This window comes from Podarcis tiliguerta (assembly GCF_965153285.1).
Source record: "Podarcis tiliguerta genome assembly, chromosome: 14".
Classification (NCBI taxonomy): Eukaryota; Metazoa; Chordata; class Lepidosauria; order Squamata; family Lacertidae; genus Podarcis; species Podarcis tiliguerta.
The window spans coordinates 4,474,378-4,487,532 of NC_139547.1; the positions used below are offsets into that span (position 1 = coordinate 4,474,378).

The 13,155-nt window shown below is 43.7% G+C and overlaps 1 protein-coding gene and 1 long non-coding RNA gene across 3 annotated transcripts in view; one reads left to right on the forward strand and one right to left on the reverse strand.

Annotated features, from left to right (window-relative positions):
- Positions 1-13,155, reverse strand: part of LOC310664293 — a 99,446-nt gene that overhangs the window by 30,842 nt on the left and 55,449 nt on the right. The gene's annotated exons all lie outside the window — the stretch shown is intronic.
- Positions 1,071-11,805, forward strand: LACTB (lactamase beta). 2 transcript variants are annotated; one of them, XM_083413095.1, is made up of 6 exons: positions 1,071-1,334; positions 2,425-2,491; positions 5,571-5,761; positions 6,095-6,425; positions 8,689-8,854; positions 11,049-11,805. In XM_083413095.1, the coding sequence occupies exons 1-6, from the start codon at positions 1,086-1,088 to the stop codon at positions 11,611-11,613; spliced, it is 1,569 nt and encodes a 522-aa protein (XP_083269221.1). In that variant the 5' UTR covers positions 1,071-1,085; the 3' UTR covers positions 11,614-11,805. The 2 variants fall into 2 exon arrangements, with proteins under 2 accessions (XP_083269221.1, XP_083269222.1); XM_083413096.1 differs by lacking the exons at positions 1,071-1,334; positions 2,425-2,491 and adding an exon at positions 2,826-2,850.

Consider the following 13,155-nt stretch of genomic DNA (forward strand, 5'->3'; position numbering starts at 1 on the left):
GCTGAGGTAGGTTGTCTCGCTCTGCCTAATGGTAAGTGAAGCTTGTCAGGCAGCAGGAAGAACATGTTTACATACTCCATTCTCCCGGCGTCTAGACATTGTTGGATGACAACCTCTATAATCCCTGACCTGCTGTCTAATGAGACTTGGAGCCTAACAGCAACTGGAGGGCCACTTCCCTGCTTTAAATTGCTATTTAATGATGGCTTAATAATAGCTGTCACTCCAGCTGTCACCCTCCAACATTTCTCAGATGAAAATAGAGACGTCCTACCCTACCCTCCAATGGGAAGGATTCTGTAACGTTCTAAAAAGTTTCAATTAAAAATAGTTACAAATAAAAATCAGGCATGATTTCATTTCAAAACATTAATCCAACAAGATTTTTAAACATTAAGCAAACAATAAGCCAGGGTGCCGCCTTGAGCTCATTGGAGGGTAGGTGGGATAAAAATATACGATACAGTACGATAATCTTTATTGTCATTGTCCCATGTAGAACAACGAAATTGAAAAATCTACACCAGACATTCAAAACAACAAGACAACAAGTCTGCTATCCCAGCCTGGTTAACACCCTAAAAACTCTGATACCCCATAATTAAATACAATATACTCCCACAGAGACTACCTTACACTGTGTTTAAAACCCAAATCGCATTTGGATAAAAACCTTAATAAATCTAAACATTGGATAAATCTAAACGTAATAGATGAATGGGACTGCACACTCAGGAGATATGTTGAGTATACTAAGCAGGAAAGAAAGAAAGAAAGAAAGAAAGAAAGAAAGAAAGAAAGAAAGAAAGAAAGAAAGAAAGAAAGAAAGAAAGAAAGGGCACTGATGAATCCAGAGGGGCGAGCTGGCTGTTTGGCACAGTGAGAATCAAACGGGACTTTCCGCAGGGATAAAAACAAGACCCGCAAGACTCCGCTCGATGCGCTCGATGGGCTCCTGCGCTGCCTGATCGCGGGCGGCTCCGCTCGATGCCCTCGGGGGGCTCCTGCTGCTGCCTGGCGCGTCTCCTAGCAACGCGGGCCTAGGCCGGAGCCGGGCGGGCGAGCGAGGCAGCTCTTGGCCGGCCATGCTGCGAGGGCTGGCGGCAGCGCGGAGGGTCCTGCTGCCCGTGAGGCGCCCGGGGAGCGGCGGGCCGGGGGCGCCATGGAGTCCGCCCTCTCGCGGGAGCCGCTGGCGGCTGGGCCCCGTGGGGCTGGGGCTGGCCCTGACGGCGGCGGCGGCTGTGGGGAGCGAGGAAGAGCGGGAGGGCCCTCGGCCGGAGAAGGGCTTCGCCCGGGCCGTGGCCAGCAGCAGGGACCTGCTCCAGCGGCTGAAGGTGGGAAGGCGGCGAGGGGCCGAGGGCCAAAGTTCATTCCGCCGCCGCCCGGTTTTGTTTTGTTCTAAAAAGGACCGAACGGCAAAGTTCTGAATTTACATAGCATAAACTATGATAAAAATTTAGTCCCCTGTCTGCATGGGATGCCTTAAGTGTGCAGTACAAGTCTATAGAATTATAGAGTTGGAAGGGAACCCAAGGGTCATCTAGTCCAGCTCCCCTGCAATGCAGGAATCACAGCAAAAGAATCTGGCAGATGGGCATCCAAGCTCTGTTTAAAAACCTCCAATAAAGGAGAATCCACTACAGTCTGAGGCAGTCCGTTCCACTGTTGAACAGCTCTTACAGTTATAAAGGTCTTCCTGTGGTTTAGTCATAATCGCCTTTCTTGGCATTTGAATCCACTGGTTCAGGTTCCTGCTCTCTGGAGCAGCAGAAAACAAGCTTGCTCCATCTTCCAGCCTTTGAGATATTAGAAGATGGCTGTCAGATCCCAACTCCCTCAACCTTTCCTCATAAGGCTTGGTTTCCACAGCTTTTATCATCTTGGTCACCCTCCTCTGCACATGTTCCAGCTTGTCAATATCTTAAAGTGTGACCAAGACAGAATAGAGCATCCTCATGAGAATCTTCTGCTCACTTTGCACCCTCCAAACTCTGATTAGTCTATTTCTAGACCACCCTTAATATGAAGATTGCAGGGTTGTTTACAGCATACTGTAAACCCCTTGCAATAAAAATAAATAAATCTTTAAAATCATATTGACGTTAAACTAAACTAGCACCAGAGAAAAGTCCTCAAGACTCTGAAGCATATGCAGCCCTGGTGCCTCCAAAGGCCTGAGTAAATATATCTGATTACTAACACAGAGAATAAGATTGTGATCCAGTTAGCAAAATTTTGGCTTGGGGAAGGAGGAAGAGGGTGGTTTCTTCTCCAGCTCATTTGATGTGGGCAAGGGTATGTGGCTTTAATGGAATTAAATGAGATTTAAATGGTTGTGGGGGGTTTTAAGACACACTCTTAGGATTGGCGCTTCAGAAGGATTAGGAGAATTCAGAAAGTCAAAGTTGTATTTTATTCCAATAGGATGAAGTGGGAGCACCTGGAATAGTAGCGGGAGTTTCTGTAGATGGCAAAGAAATTTGGTTAGAAGGTAAGTGAGGATTAGTGTGTTTTTATTGTTTGTCAAAGACTTCTTGTATGCAGGGGCAGGGGTTGTCTTTATATTTTTAAAAAATTACATTTAAGATTATCATTCATTAATATAATTTCTATAGCTCTTTTGAGGATGCGGGGGGAGGAAAGCTATCCAAATACAAAATTTGAGGAGAAACGTAAGTTACATCACAGGTTTGTGATGTAAGTCAGTAATGTTCACAGGATGGCTGGCTGGCTAGCCAGCTTCCTCATTCCTCTGGAGCAACAGTATTCTCCTGCAATGCCTGTCCGTTATAATTCCGCTATCATTTGGCTGCTAGCAGGAATGGAGTGGGATCGTGTGTATGCTCGTTGGTGGGTAATATCCTTTTAAGATGCCACACTGGTGAATTTTCCCCTCTTCCCCTTTTTGTTCTTGGGCCTTGTTTACCTTGTTTGGGTTCCCATCAATTCCCTAAGGCCTGGGGGTGGGGAGTGTTTTTAAAATACCACTTTAACCAACGGTATATTCATAATACAAAGACTATGAAAATAACATTTAAAATCCTGTGTTAGCGGTACACATAGCGGGAGCAGGATAGAAACAAGGATTTTCCCAGGTGTGGCTTTTCCTGTCCTAATGCTGTTGTGATGGAATAAGATCTGGCAAGGTGACGGCGCCTGCTTGGTTCTCTAGTCCCATTGCTTCCAAAACGTTCTCTTCTGTCTACCCTTTCTGTTCTGCTTCCTTTAGCAGCTTGGCCTCTTGCCTTCCCAGCTGTTTGGCACTACCTCTTCCCTTTCTCAACAGCATGCCGCCTCCTCCTTTAGGCCCTCTCTGAGCTTCTGAGACCAGTTCCTCCTTTGCTGAACTAGCTGCTTACTCTGCTCTTTGTTTCATCAGGCCTCAGCCTGCACCATCAACCCTTCCCTCCTGCGTTCCTGAATTTTGATTCACTGCTTTATCTACTTTCTTCTTACCCCTTTAGCTGTGGGTTTACCTGCTTCTCGCTTGACTTGCTGACCAAGGCAAGCTTTGTAAACACTTGTGTGGCATCACAGCAACTTATCCAGCACCAGAAGCTTCTGCACAGCCTCACTTTGCACATTTAGCTATGAAAACCCTTTCAGAGGAGCTCACTCTGATGCAAAAAAGGAAGTGCTGTATGCTCTCCCATTTCAGCTGGGTTACCCACACATTCACCTCTGCTGTATTTAAATAATGAATATGATGCAAAATGTAGCCTGTGGTGTGTGTCCAGGTTGTCTGTACTGAAATAAATGGGCGTGACTTTATGCCATTGCAGTTTCACCCGGTCACCTATTTTTCTCTGTGGCAGGAAAGGTTGTACTCCTTTTTAATAACTACTTCTCAAAACTAAGTTTAACTTATTCTTTCCATTTATGTGTTAATCCTTTTTTTAAAAACGCCTATGGTGCACATAAACTAAACTTCAGAATTAATTCCTGCAATAATTCCCAATATCCCCTGTCATGGACAACTTGAGATTCATGAGAATCTTGATGTACTATTTAATTTTTAAAAGATAGTTAAATAGTTTTTATAGTTAAATGTAAAGATAGTTTTTTTTAAAAAAAAAACAACAGTTGAACGCAAGCAGCCAGGATTAGATTATTGTTTTAGCAATTGTAATGTCCTGTTCTAGATGCTAAAATATTTTAGAAGTATTTTAAAGAATGATATCCCTCGTCTTGCCACCATCTGCTGCTTTTTTCTTGAAAAAAGTAATATGATTAATATTTTCCCCAAAAAATATTATTTCATATTTCTAAAAGCTACCTGCAAATTTTCATCTTGGGATCTCAATGGGGTCACATTTAAAAAAATATTTTGTACTGTTGAAAATCACTTTTCAAAATTTTAAATTTGTGACTTTAACATTTAGAGTAAGTCCATCATGTGACATATTTAAGCCCATAAAGTTCTGAAGAGATTGGTATTTTTAGTTTTGAAATATCTCAATTCTGGGCTGAGCTTTTAAGGTTTATGTGTAGTCTTGGCAAGGCCAAATTTATCAATTTTTTGAAATTTCAAACCCTCATAACCCAAAAACAGGATGAGATAAAAAATTAAAAACTGAGATATTGGACCTTCTCTTATACTACTTATAAGAAACTGAAACTGAAAGCAATGTAAAATGGTAAGGTAAAAGTCGTTGGATCACTTGACATGGAATGCCCCCTCACAATCTGAGACCTTCATACCACTTGCATAAATATTTGATGTGAGAAAGGAGTCATAAAGGTTTTTTTGTTCCCCTCACAAGAGTTGTAAAGTTGATGAGAGTCATAACAAATGTGCCCAAATAAGACTTGCTCAGAAAGTTCTAATAAACTGACTCAAAACATTCCCTCTTGAAGATGTTTGCTTGCCACAGGGAGGTGCCATCCCTTAATCCTGCTTGGGCAGGTCTGACTTGTACTGTGACCTGTATAATCACTTCTCAGGGCAGCAAGCCTTTATTTGAACTCTGATACGTTGTCTCTTTTCAACTTTTCTCTTCCTCTCTCCAAATCCAATTAGGATCTTAAATGGCATCTATGTTTTTGTTAAAAAACATTTGTTTCCTTGGGTTTCTTTCTAGCCTTCTCATGCAGCTTCAGAGCTCAATGTGGTAGCCATTCTCCCTTCCTAGACTTGATAACTTTGTACTGATACTGGAACAAACATGTTTGCCACACACAATATCTCTTATCATGGATGTTAATGAAGTGCTATTATTCATTTGATGTGCAAACAGACCAAAGCTAGATATTATGCCAAACTCACATTTGTCTGTCTTGAGAAGAGGAAATTATCAAAAAGTCTTTCAGAAGTCTTAGGCTGCATACACCACCATCCAGTAAAGCATATTGCTTCCCTCAAAGAATCCTGGGAACTGTAGCTTATCCCTCATAGAGCTACAATTCCCAGCACCCTTAACAGTTTCCAGGATTCCCTGGGGAAAGTAATGTGCTTTAAAGATATGGTGTGTACACAGCCTCAAACAACTTGATCTTTTAGTTTTCAAAGAGCCTGAGGCATTCCAGTGCACAAAACACCACTTGACAGTAATCTGCTTATTCCCTTAAAGGAATGGGTTATGCTGACGTGGAGAACCGTGTGCTCTGCAAGCCAGAGACCGTCCTGCGAATTGCAAGCATTAGCAAACCTCTGACTATGGTTGCTGTTGCAAAGTTGTGGGAGGAAGGAAAGCTGGATTTAGATGCTCCAGTGCAGAAGTATGTTCCAGAATTTCCTGAAAAAGAATATGAAGGTGAAAAGGTAAATGAGGCCATTCACCAGCGTTAAGTGGTGGTCTGATGGAATTTCTTGGATATCCAGTCATCTGTAACATGTTTAATAGTGACTAACACACAATAACTCTCTTGTTAAGAAGAATGAAGGACATGTAATAGGAATATAGCTTTCTTTATTGGGATGGGGGGGGGGCATCCCTCTGTTGTCCTGCTGACTTTAGCAAGGCTAGTTAAGTGTCAGCAGATCAATGGATTGTCACTGACAAGTCCCCACCCCAAATGTTGGAAAGTTTTTGTTGATGATAGCATGCGTTATCACTCCACTGTTTACTTGAGCTGATGTCTTTTTAAAATGTAGGTCACCATTACAACAAGACTGCTCACTTCACAGTTAAGTGGGATTCGCCATTATGAGAAAGATATTTCCAAAGTAAAAGAAGAGAAGGAAAAGGCCAACAGAACCCTGAAGGCTACAAAAGATATCACAACATCTGACAGAGAGAAAGAAGACAAAGTCTCTGAAAAAACTAATTTTGCTAAAGCCAAGCCGGAACACGAAGGCAAACATTCCAAAAGTGAAAAGAAAAAATCAGAGTTTGAACATAAAGAATATTATTTGAAAGAAAAATTTGATAATGTGATTGATTCACTGAACTTATTTAAAAACGATCCTTTGTTCTTTAAACCAGGTGAGTTGTACATTTAATCCAAACTTCTTAGTACAGCTGTGTTGTCAATATGCCTTTTGGAAGCCTTACATAACTTGGTTGTTTCAACATTACTTTTTCATGGAGAAAAGGTTTGACTATCTTTGCCTACTCCATTTTCATTTTGAAGTAGGTCTTTATTTCTATACTCTTCCTCTTTTAAGTTTGGTATCTTCCACTGTTTGCATGAAAGATATCTATCTCTGTTCTGTGGGGATCTGAAGAGGAGGAAGTAAAGCCCCTTCTTTCATGCAGAGGGTCTCTGCTTAGATTCTTACCATTTTCTGGTGTGGTTGACCATGGAGAGCTGCTGCCAGTCTGTGTGGACAGTCTGGATCTAGATGGGCAATAGTCTGACTCTATATAAGGTAGCTTCCTATGTTCCAAAGAGTGAGTTGCAATCAAAATTATTCAACCCCCATTGCAAATTGGTTTATTATCAAAGTTTACAGACTTTCAGCTGTTTGCAATGAGCAAATCAAACAAATGGATGTTCAACACAATGGATGCTTCAAGTGATCTCCCCAAATTGAGCTGAAACTGCAACTTATACTGGTTTCTCCAGTCTCACTATTATTCAACCCCCTGAATAGAATCCCTCACAATAGCACAAATACAGGTGTTCCAGCTCAAGCACACCTGATGCAACTAATCAAGGACTTCATTAGTTGTACCAGGTGTGCTTGAGCTGGAACACATGAAATACCTGAACTGGTTAGGGGGTTTGCTGAGTGTCAAATTTAACTACGTGTTAGAAATATGTCTAGCTCAAGAGAATGGTCCAAGAAGGTAAGAGAAGAGATCATCGCCCTTGACAAACAAGCAGGATACAAGAAGATATTGAAGACACTGAACATTCCTAGAGACACCCTTGGAAGCATATTTCGCAAGTTCAAAGTTAAAGAAACAGTGGTTACACTAACCTGGACAGGGCAAAAAAGGCACCAACCAGATTTCTGAGAAGGCAGGCTGGGGAAAAATCTTGCGTGACTGCAAAAGAGCTGCAGCAAGACTTGGTGGCAGCAGGCACTGAGGTTTCAGTGAGCACAGTAAGGCACATACTAAATGCAGAAGGTTTCCATCCCAGAACTCCCAAGACGTACACCACTACAAAAGCACAAGAAAAGTCGGATACAGTATGCTCAAAATCTTATAAATAAGCCACAGAAGTGCTGGGATTCTGTTCTGTAGAGCAATGAAACAAAATTGGAACTTTTTGCCCCATGGATCAGCACTATATCTGGGGGAGGAAGAATGCAGCATACGCTGAGAAGAACACTCTGCCTGCAGTGAAGCATGGTGGTGGCTCAGTGATGCTCTGGGGCTGCTTTGCATCCTCTGGCACTCGAAACCTGCAGCGTGTGGAAAGCAGGATGGATTCACTGATGTATCAGGAAATCCTAGAAGGAAACATCATGCCATCTGTGAGGAAGCTGAAGCTTGGATGTCACTGGACAATGATCCCAAGCATACCTCAGATTCCACCAAGGCTTGGCAGAAGAATTCCTGGAAAGTTCTACAGGCCATCACAGTTACCTGACTTGAACCCCATAGAAAATCTCTGGTGGGATTTGAAGAAGGCGGTTGTAGAACGCAAACCCAAAAATATTACTGAACTGGAGGCCATTGCTCCTGAGGTGTGGATTCCGGCAGATTCCTCAGGAATGCTGCCGGAAACTGCTGTCTGGCTATGCATCTCTTTTGCAGCAGATCTGCAAGAGGCTGCTCCACTAAGTACTAAAGATGCTTGCCATGAAGGGGTTGAATAACAGTGAGACTGGAGAAGTCATTTTAAGTTGCAATTTCAGCTGAATTTGGGGAAACTACTTGAAGCATCTGTTGTGTTGAGCTATTTCAATTGCTTTGGTTTGCTCATTGCAAACAGCTGAAAGTCTGTAAATTTTAATAATAAACCTGATTTGCAATGGGGGTTGAATAATTTTGATTGCAACAATATTTCAAATATGTAAATCTCAGAAATTTTTTATATTACATTTAAAAGTATGAGAAAGAGAGCAGCCTGCTATATTGAGAGGTGTTTATTTAAGTTCTACACTTTTATGTGCTGAAAGAGTTACCTTTATACAGTTTAAGATCTAGAGTTAACTTAATAAAGTACATTTTTTCAACTCTCACATCGTCTCAATCTAAGTAGATCCCTCTTTAGAGGACTAAGCACCAGTGGTGTGTAAAATGCTCACAGCATAAACTATGTATAAAATGTACCTTCCTTCTTCCCTTCAAGGTAGCCAGTTTTTGTATTCAACTCATGGATTTACTCTTCTGAGTGCTGTTGTGGAGAGAGCCTCGGGTCAGAAATTCACAGACTATATGCTGAAAATATTTAGTGACCTGGATATGTTGGCAACAGGACTGGATGATAATGAGCCCCTTATATACAACAGAGCGAGGTAAACTTCCATGCAGTCATGTCCTGTAGGCTTGCAACAGTTGCTGTTCATTTGTTTTGGCTTAATAAAATATGTTCTTTGGAGTATCCACAGCAATACTCTGGGTTCCACTGACACTGACAGAAGCACTCGTGTATCTTTCTATGGCGTGTCCCCTCTGCAACAGCCTTATTTTCAATCATTCACAACTGAGCAGTTATTGGCTCCGTTGGAGTTGTGCATAGCTCAGTTTTCCCCTACCTTGTGCCCTCCAGATGTTTGGGATTACAGCTCCCAGCAGCACAACCATACTAAAGGACCCCTGGATGGTTAAGTCCAGTCAAAATCGACTAGGGAGTGCAGCGCTCATCTCCGCTTTCAGGCCGAGAGAGCTGGCGTTCTATCTGCAGACAGCTTTCCGCGGCAGGTGGCCAGCATGACTGTACTGCTTCTGGCACAGAGTGGAAGCCAGAGTGCACGAAAACACTGTTTACTCCCTGTGCCATATGGCCATGCTGTCAGGGGCTGATGGGAGTTGTAGTCCAAAACTACAGGCACCAGGTTGGCAAGGGCTGTTTTAGAACAAGATGAAGAATTAGTAGTTGGTGCAGGTAATAAAGACACTGCCAATTCTTAAAATTTAGTTAAATATTGAGTTAAATTCTGTAAAAACACTTTAAAGTTTGGAACAGCCCTGATGAATGGTTTCCAATAGTTCCCAGGAGTTTAATTACAAATTATTAAGAGATCAAAAGCAATACGTTGTGTTAATTGACTGCTTAGAAAGAAACTCCCTCACCCCTCACAAACAGTAAAAATGGCAGAGCTATTGCTGTTAGAAAGTATGGACATTTCCCAAAGGACATGTCACAGGGAACATTTTAATCGTGGATGTTTAGTGTTAAGAAGCTAATATTTTGGAAAAATTGTTAGGGACAGTGACTTGAGGAAGATGGACAAGCCCTTAATTTTTATAAATGAAAGTAAATCATATGTAGCAGTTCACATAATTCCAAGCAAAATTAAGGGGACCTGATAAGCTTAATGTAATGCTTCAGCATGTCTGGGAGTGATGTTCTAAAATCAGAGTTCACTGCCACCTTGTGGTTCTCTTTGTATTTACATAATCCAAGGCTGTGAGATGATAGTACAGTGGAACCTCGGGTTGCAAACGTGATCCGTGCGGAAGGCACGTTCGCAACCCGCAGCACCGCGTCTGTGCACGCACGGGTCGCGATTCGGCGCTTCTACACATAGCACGATTTAGTGATTCTGCGCGAGCGCTTAAACCCAGAAGTAACTCATTCTGGTATTTCTGGGTTCGGCGCAGTGCGCAACCCAAAATCACGTAACCTGAAGCGTCTGTAACCCGGAGTACCACTCTACATACATTTTTTGTAGTCATACCTTTTTCAAAGAGCCACGTGAAAGAAGCAGAGTGAGTTTTGCCCTAGATCTAAGATCATAATACAGCCAAGTTAACAGTGCTTAAATTTGTTCATACCTACAGTTCCACAGCCCTCGAAATTCTCCAGTTTCTTATGAGTTTCCATGGCAGGCAAGCTGTTTACTGGCATTTTTGCTGTGTGTCTTTTAATTCAGAAAGCTGTGAGGAAGGGTTCTCACCTAGATTTCAAATTTGGAGGGACCGAGTTCTGAGGCATCTTGATTACTTTACAGTGAAGTAGGGCTGGCCTTGAGCTTTACTGCTCAAGAGGCTCATCAGTGTACTTGGAGGTCTAGCCTTCACCAGTACAATGATGTGGCTGGAGTACTGATAGCCTTGTTTCCTTTCTGCTGTTCTAGTGCAACTTGTCCTCTTACCTTTCATAGTAAAGCAACTCCATGCTGAGATGTGGAACCAAGTAGTGGTGAATCCAGCAAATAGCTGAGTGGTGCTTGTTAATTGGGCAAAGCTTCCCCATTTAAAAAAACAAAACATTGCACTGGTTATCACAGGCATAGGCAAACTCGGCCCTCCAGATGTTTTGGGACTACAATTCCCATCATCCCTGACCACTGATCCTGTTAGCTAGGGATGATGGGAGTTGTAGTCCCAAAACATTTGGAGGGCCAAGTTTGCCTGTGCCTGGGTTATTGCCATCTTTTGCTTTCTTCTCGCATGCAATTACTGAAGTTTGCCTGTGGCACATTTGAATAAAATAGTTGCTTCCTTTTCTTTGTGGATGACCATCCTTCTTGCTTCCCCCTCCAGGAACTACATTCACAACAAAAAAGGCCGTCTGGTCAACGCACCTTATGTGGACAACTCCTACAAGTGGGCTGGTGGTGGCTTCCTCTCCACAGTGAGCGACCTTCTTAAATTTGGCAACGCTATGCTGTATGGCTATCAACTTGGACAGCTAGAAAACCTTGCTGCTGGACTCCTTCCTGGCTATCTCAAACCTGGCACCGTAGCGATGATGTGGAGGCCAGTTCCAAACACAAAAGCACCTGGGGACAAAGATGTTAAATATGGGATGGCGTGGAGTGTGGTGGAGAATAAGCAGGAATATGGCTTCTGCAGGCGGCAGCGACACTATGCCTACCACACGGGTGGGGCAGTGGGTGCAAGCAGCGTCCTGCTCATTCTTCCTGAAGAGCCAGACTCTGCAGCTTCAAACAGTGGCCCACTGGTGCCACCCAAGGGTGTGGTGGTCACAGTTATTTGTAATATGCAGTCTGTTTCCCTTAGCAGCATTGCCTTAAAGATTGCAATGGAATTTGAACAGGATAAGTTGGCACAGTACACTGTTAAAAGCAGCTCCTTACAGGATTAAACAAGGTTCCAAAAGAAATGTGGAAAGCTATATATGCTGACAGGTGTCCATAGCACTGAAAGCATCATATTGCAAAGGCATGTCCCCATTCTATGTTGGTTGTGCTGCATTCAAACTCGCTACTCAGGGAAGCAGCCATGTGGCTCAAGCAAACTCTCATTAAAGGTATTTCTTGGGTGCAAGTTGCCAAAAGTGTGAGCAGTGGTAACTTTTGCCACCTAAAGCCAAATCTAGTTGCCAACCACATCATTTCACTTCTTCATTCTCTGATCTTAATTGAGAAATTGACTTTTAACTTTCACTGTTGTATTTGAAAGATTGAGAGGGGCAGGGCTGGGCGATGCCAGCTTTTCAACATTGTGATGTACCAGCCAAACATCCTGATCTGACGATACACCATGATGTTGAAACAGAGGGAGGAACAAGCTGCATTGGCCAGGAGCTGAGGCCAATGCAGCTTGTTCCTCTTGCCAGACACTGGGGGTGGAGGGAGTCAGCCAGACAGACAGTGGTAGCCAAGTGCAGAGTCCGTCAGGATCTGTGCGTTTGCCTGCCTTTGCCTTCACCCGAGCAAGTAGTCACATTGCGTTTTTCCTCCTGGGGTGAAAGACCACTCTGGGGGGGAAGACACGCCCCACCCTCCTGGGTGAAGGCAGCCAGGTGGTAGCCAAGCACAGAGAGCCTGTCAGGCTCCTTCCGTCTGTCTGCCTTCCCCTACACCCCAGCGAGCGTGCTGGGTCTTTACGCCCGGGTGACCGACCACCCCTGGAGGAAAGATGCAGCTCACTCTCCCAGACGAAAGCAGCCAGGTGACAGTAGCCAAGCGCCCTGAGCCTGTGAAGCTCCATTCACAAGGCTGCCTCTGCCTTCGGCCAGAGCAGGGTGGCAGTTTCACCCAGCGGTATATTGCAAGTGAAACCACCGCTGCTCCTGAGTCCCTCTGCCTACAGCACCTGGCTGCAGCTTGTTTCTCCTTCGGCACGCTGGGCACTTGGGAGCAGCCACAGTTTCACTCAGAATATACCGCCTGATGAAACTGCCATCGCAGTCTGGCCCTCATATTGGTCTTGGGCAATGTATTGATACATCACCTAGGCCTAGACAGGAGTGGTGAAAACCCAGGGGATGACTGCCACAGGCACCGCTTGACTCAAGTACAGTTGTGCCAAGACATCAGGAGAGCAACAGAGGTCCATTAATCTTGCAGGGTTTTGGTTCTGCTATGCCTGTTTGTGGGTGCCAGCTCTCAATAACGGACAGAGAAAGGCAGCAGGGACTGAGCTGCTAAGAGCAACAATTCCCATCAGCCCCTTAGGGGCAGTCAAAGGACCTCCTTCCCCCCCCTTGCTGGAACAGTTAGCAGGGCTCAACCCTCTACTTCAGTAACATTGATACAAGGTACAGAAAGGTACTAAATCCTGCAGTTATGGCGGGATTGACTGTACAAGAGACTCTTAAGTTTATGTCGGGTGCTGCTATTTTGCTTTTAATAGTTTAAGAACTTGCCCACCCAGTAATAATTTCCTAGACTTGAAGGTAGTC

Coding starts and splice junctions, on each gene's coding strand:
- LACTB (XM_083413095.1), top strand. CDS start 1,086: ATGCTGCGAGGGCTGGCGGCAGCGCGGAGGGTCCTGCTGCCCGTGAGG. Junction 1,335..2,424: donor ACCTGCTCCAGCGGCTGAAG/GTGGGAAGGCGG, acceptor TTATTCCAATAG/GATGAAGTGGGAGCACCTGG. Junction 6,426..8,688: donor TCCTTTGTTCTTTAAACCAG/GTGAGTTGTACA, acceptor CTTCCCTTCAAG/GTAGCCAGTTTTTGTATTCA.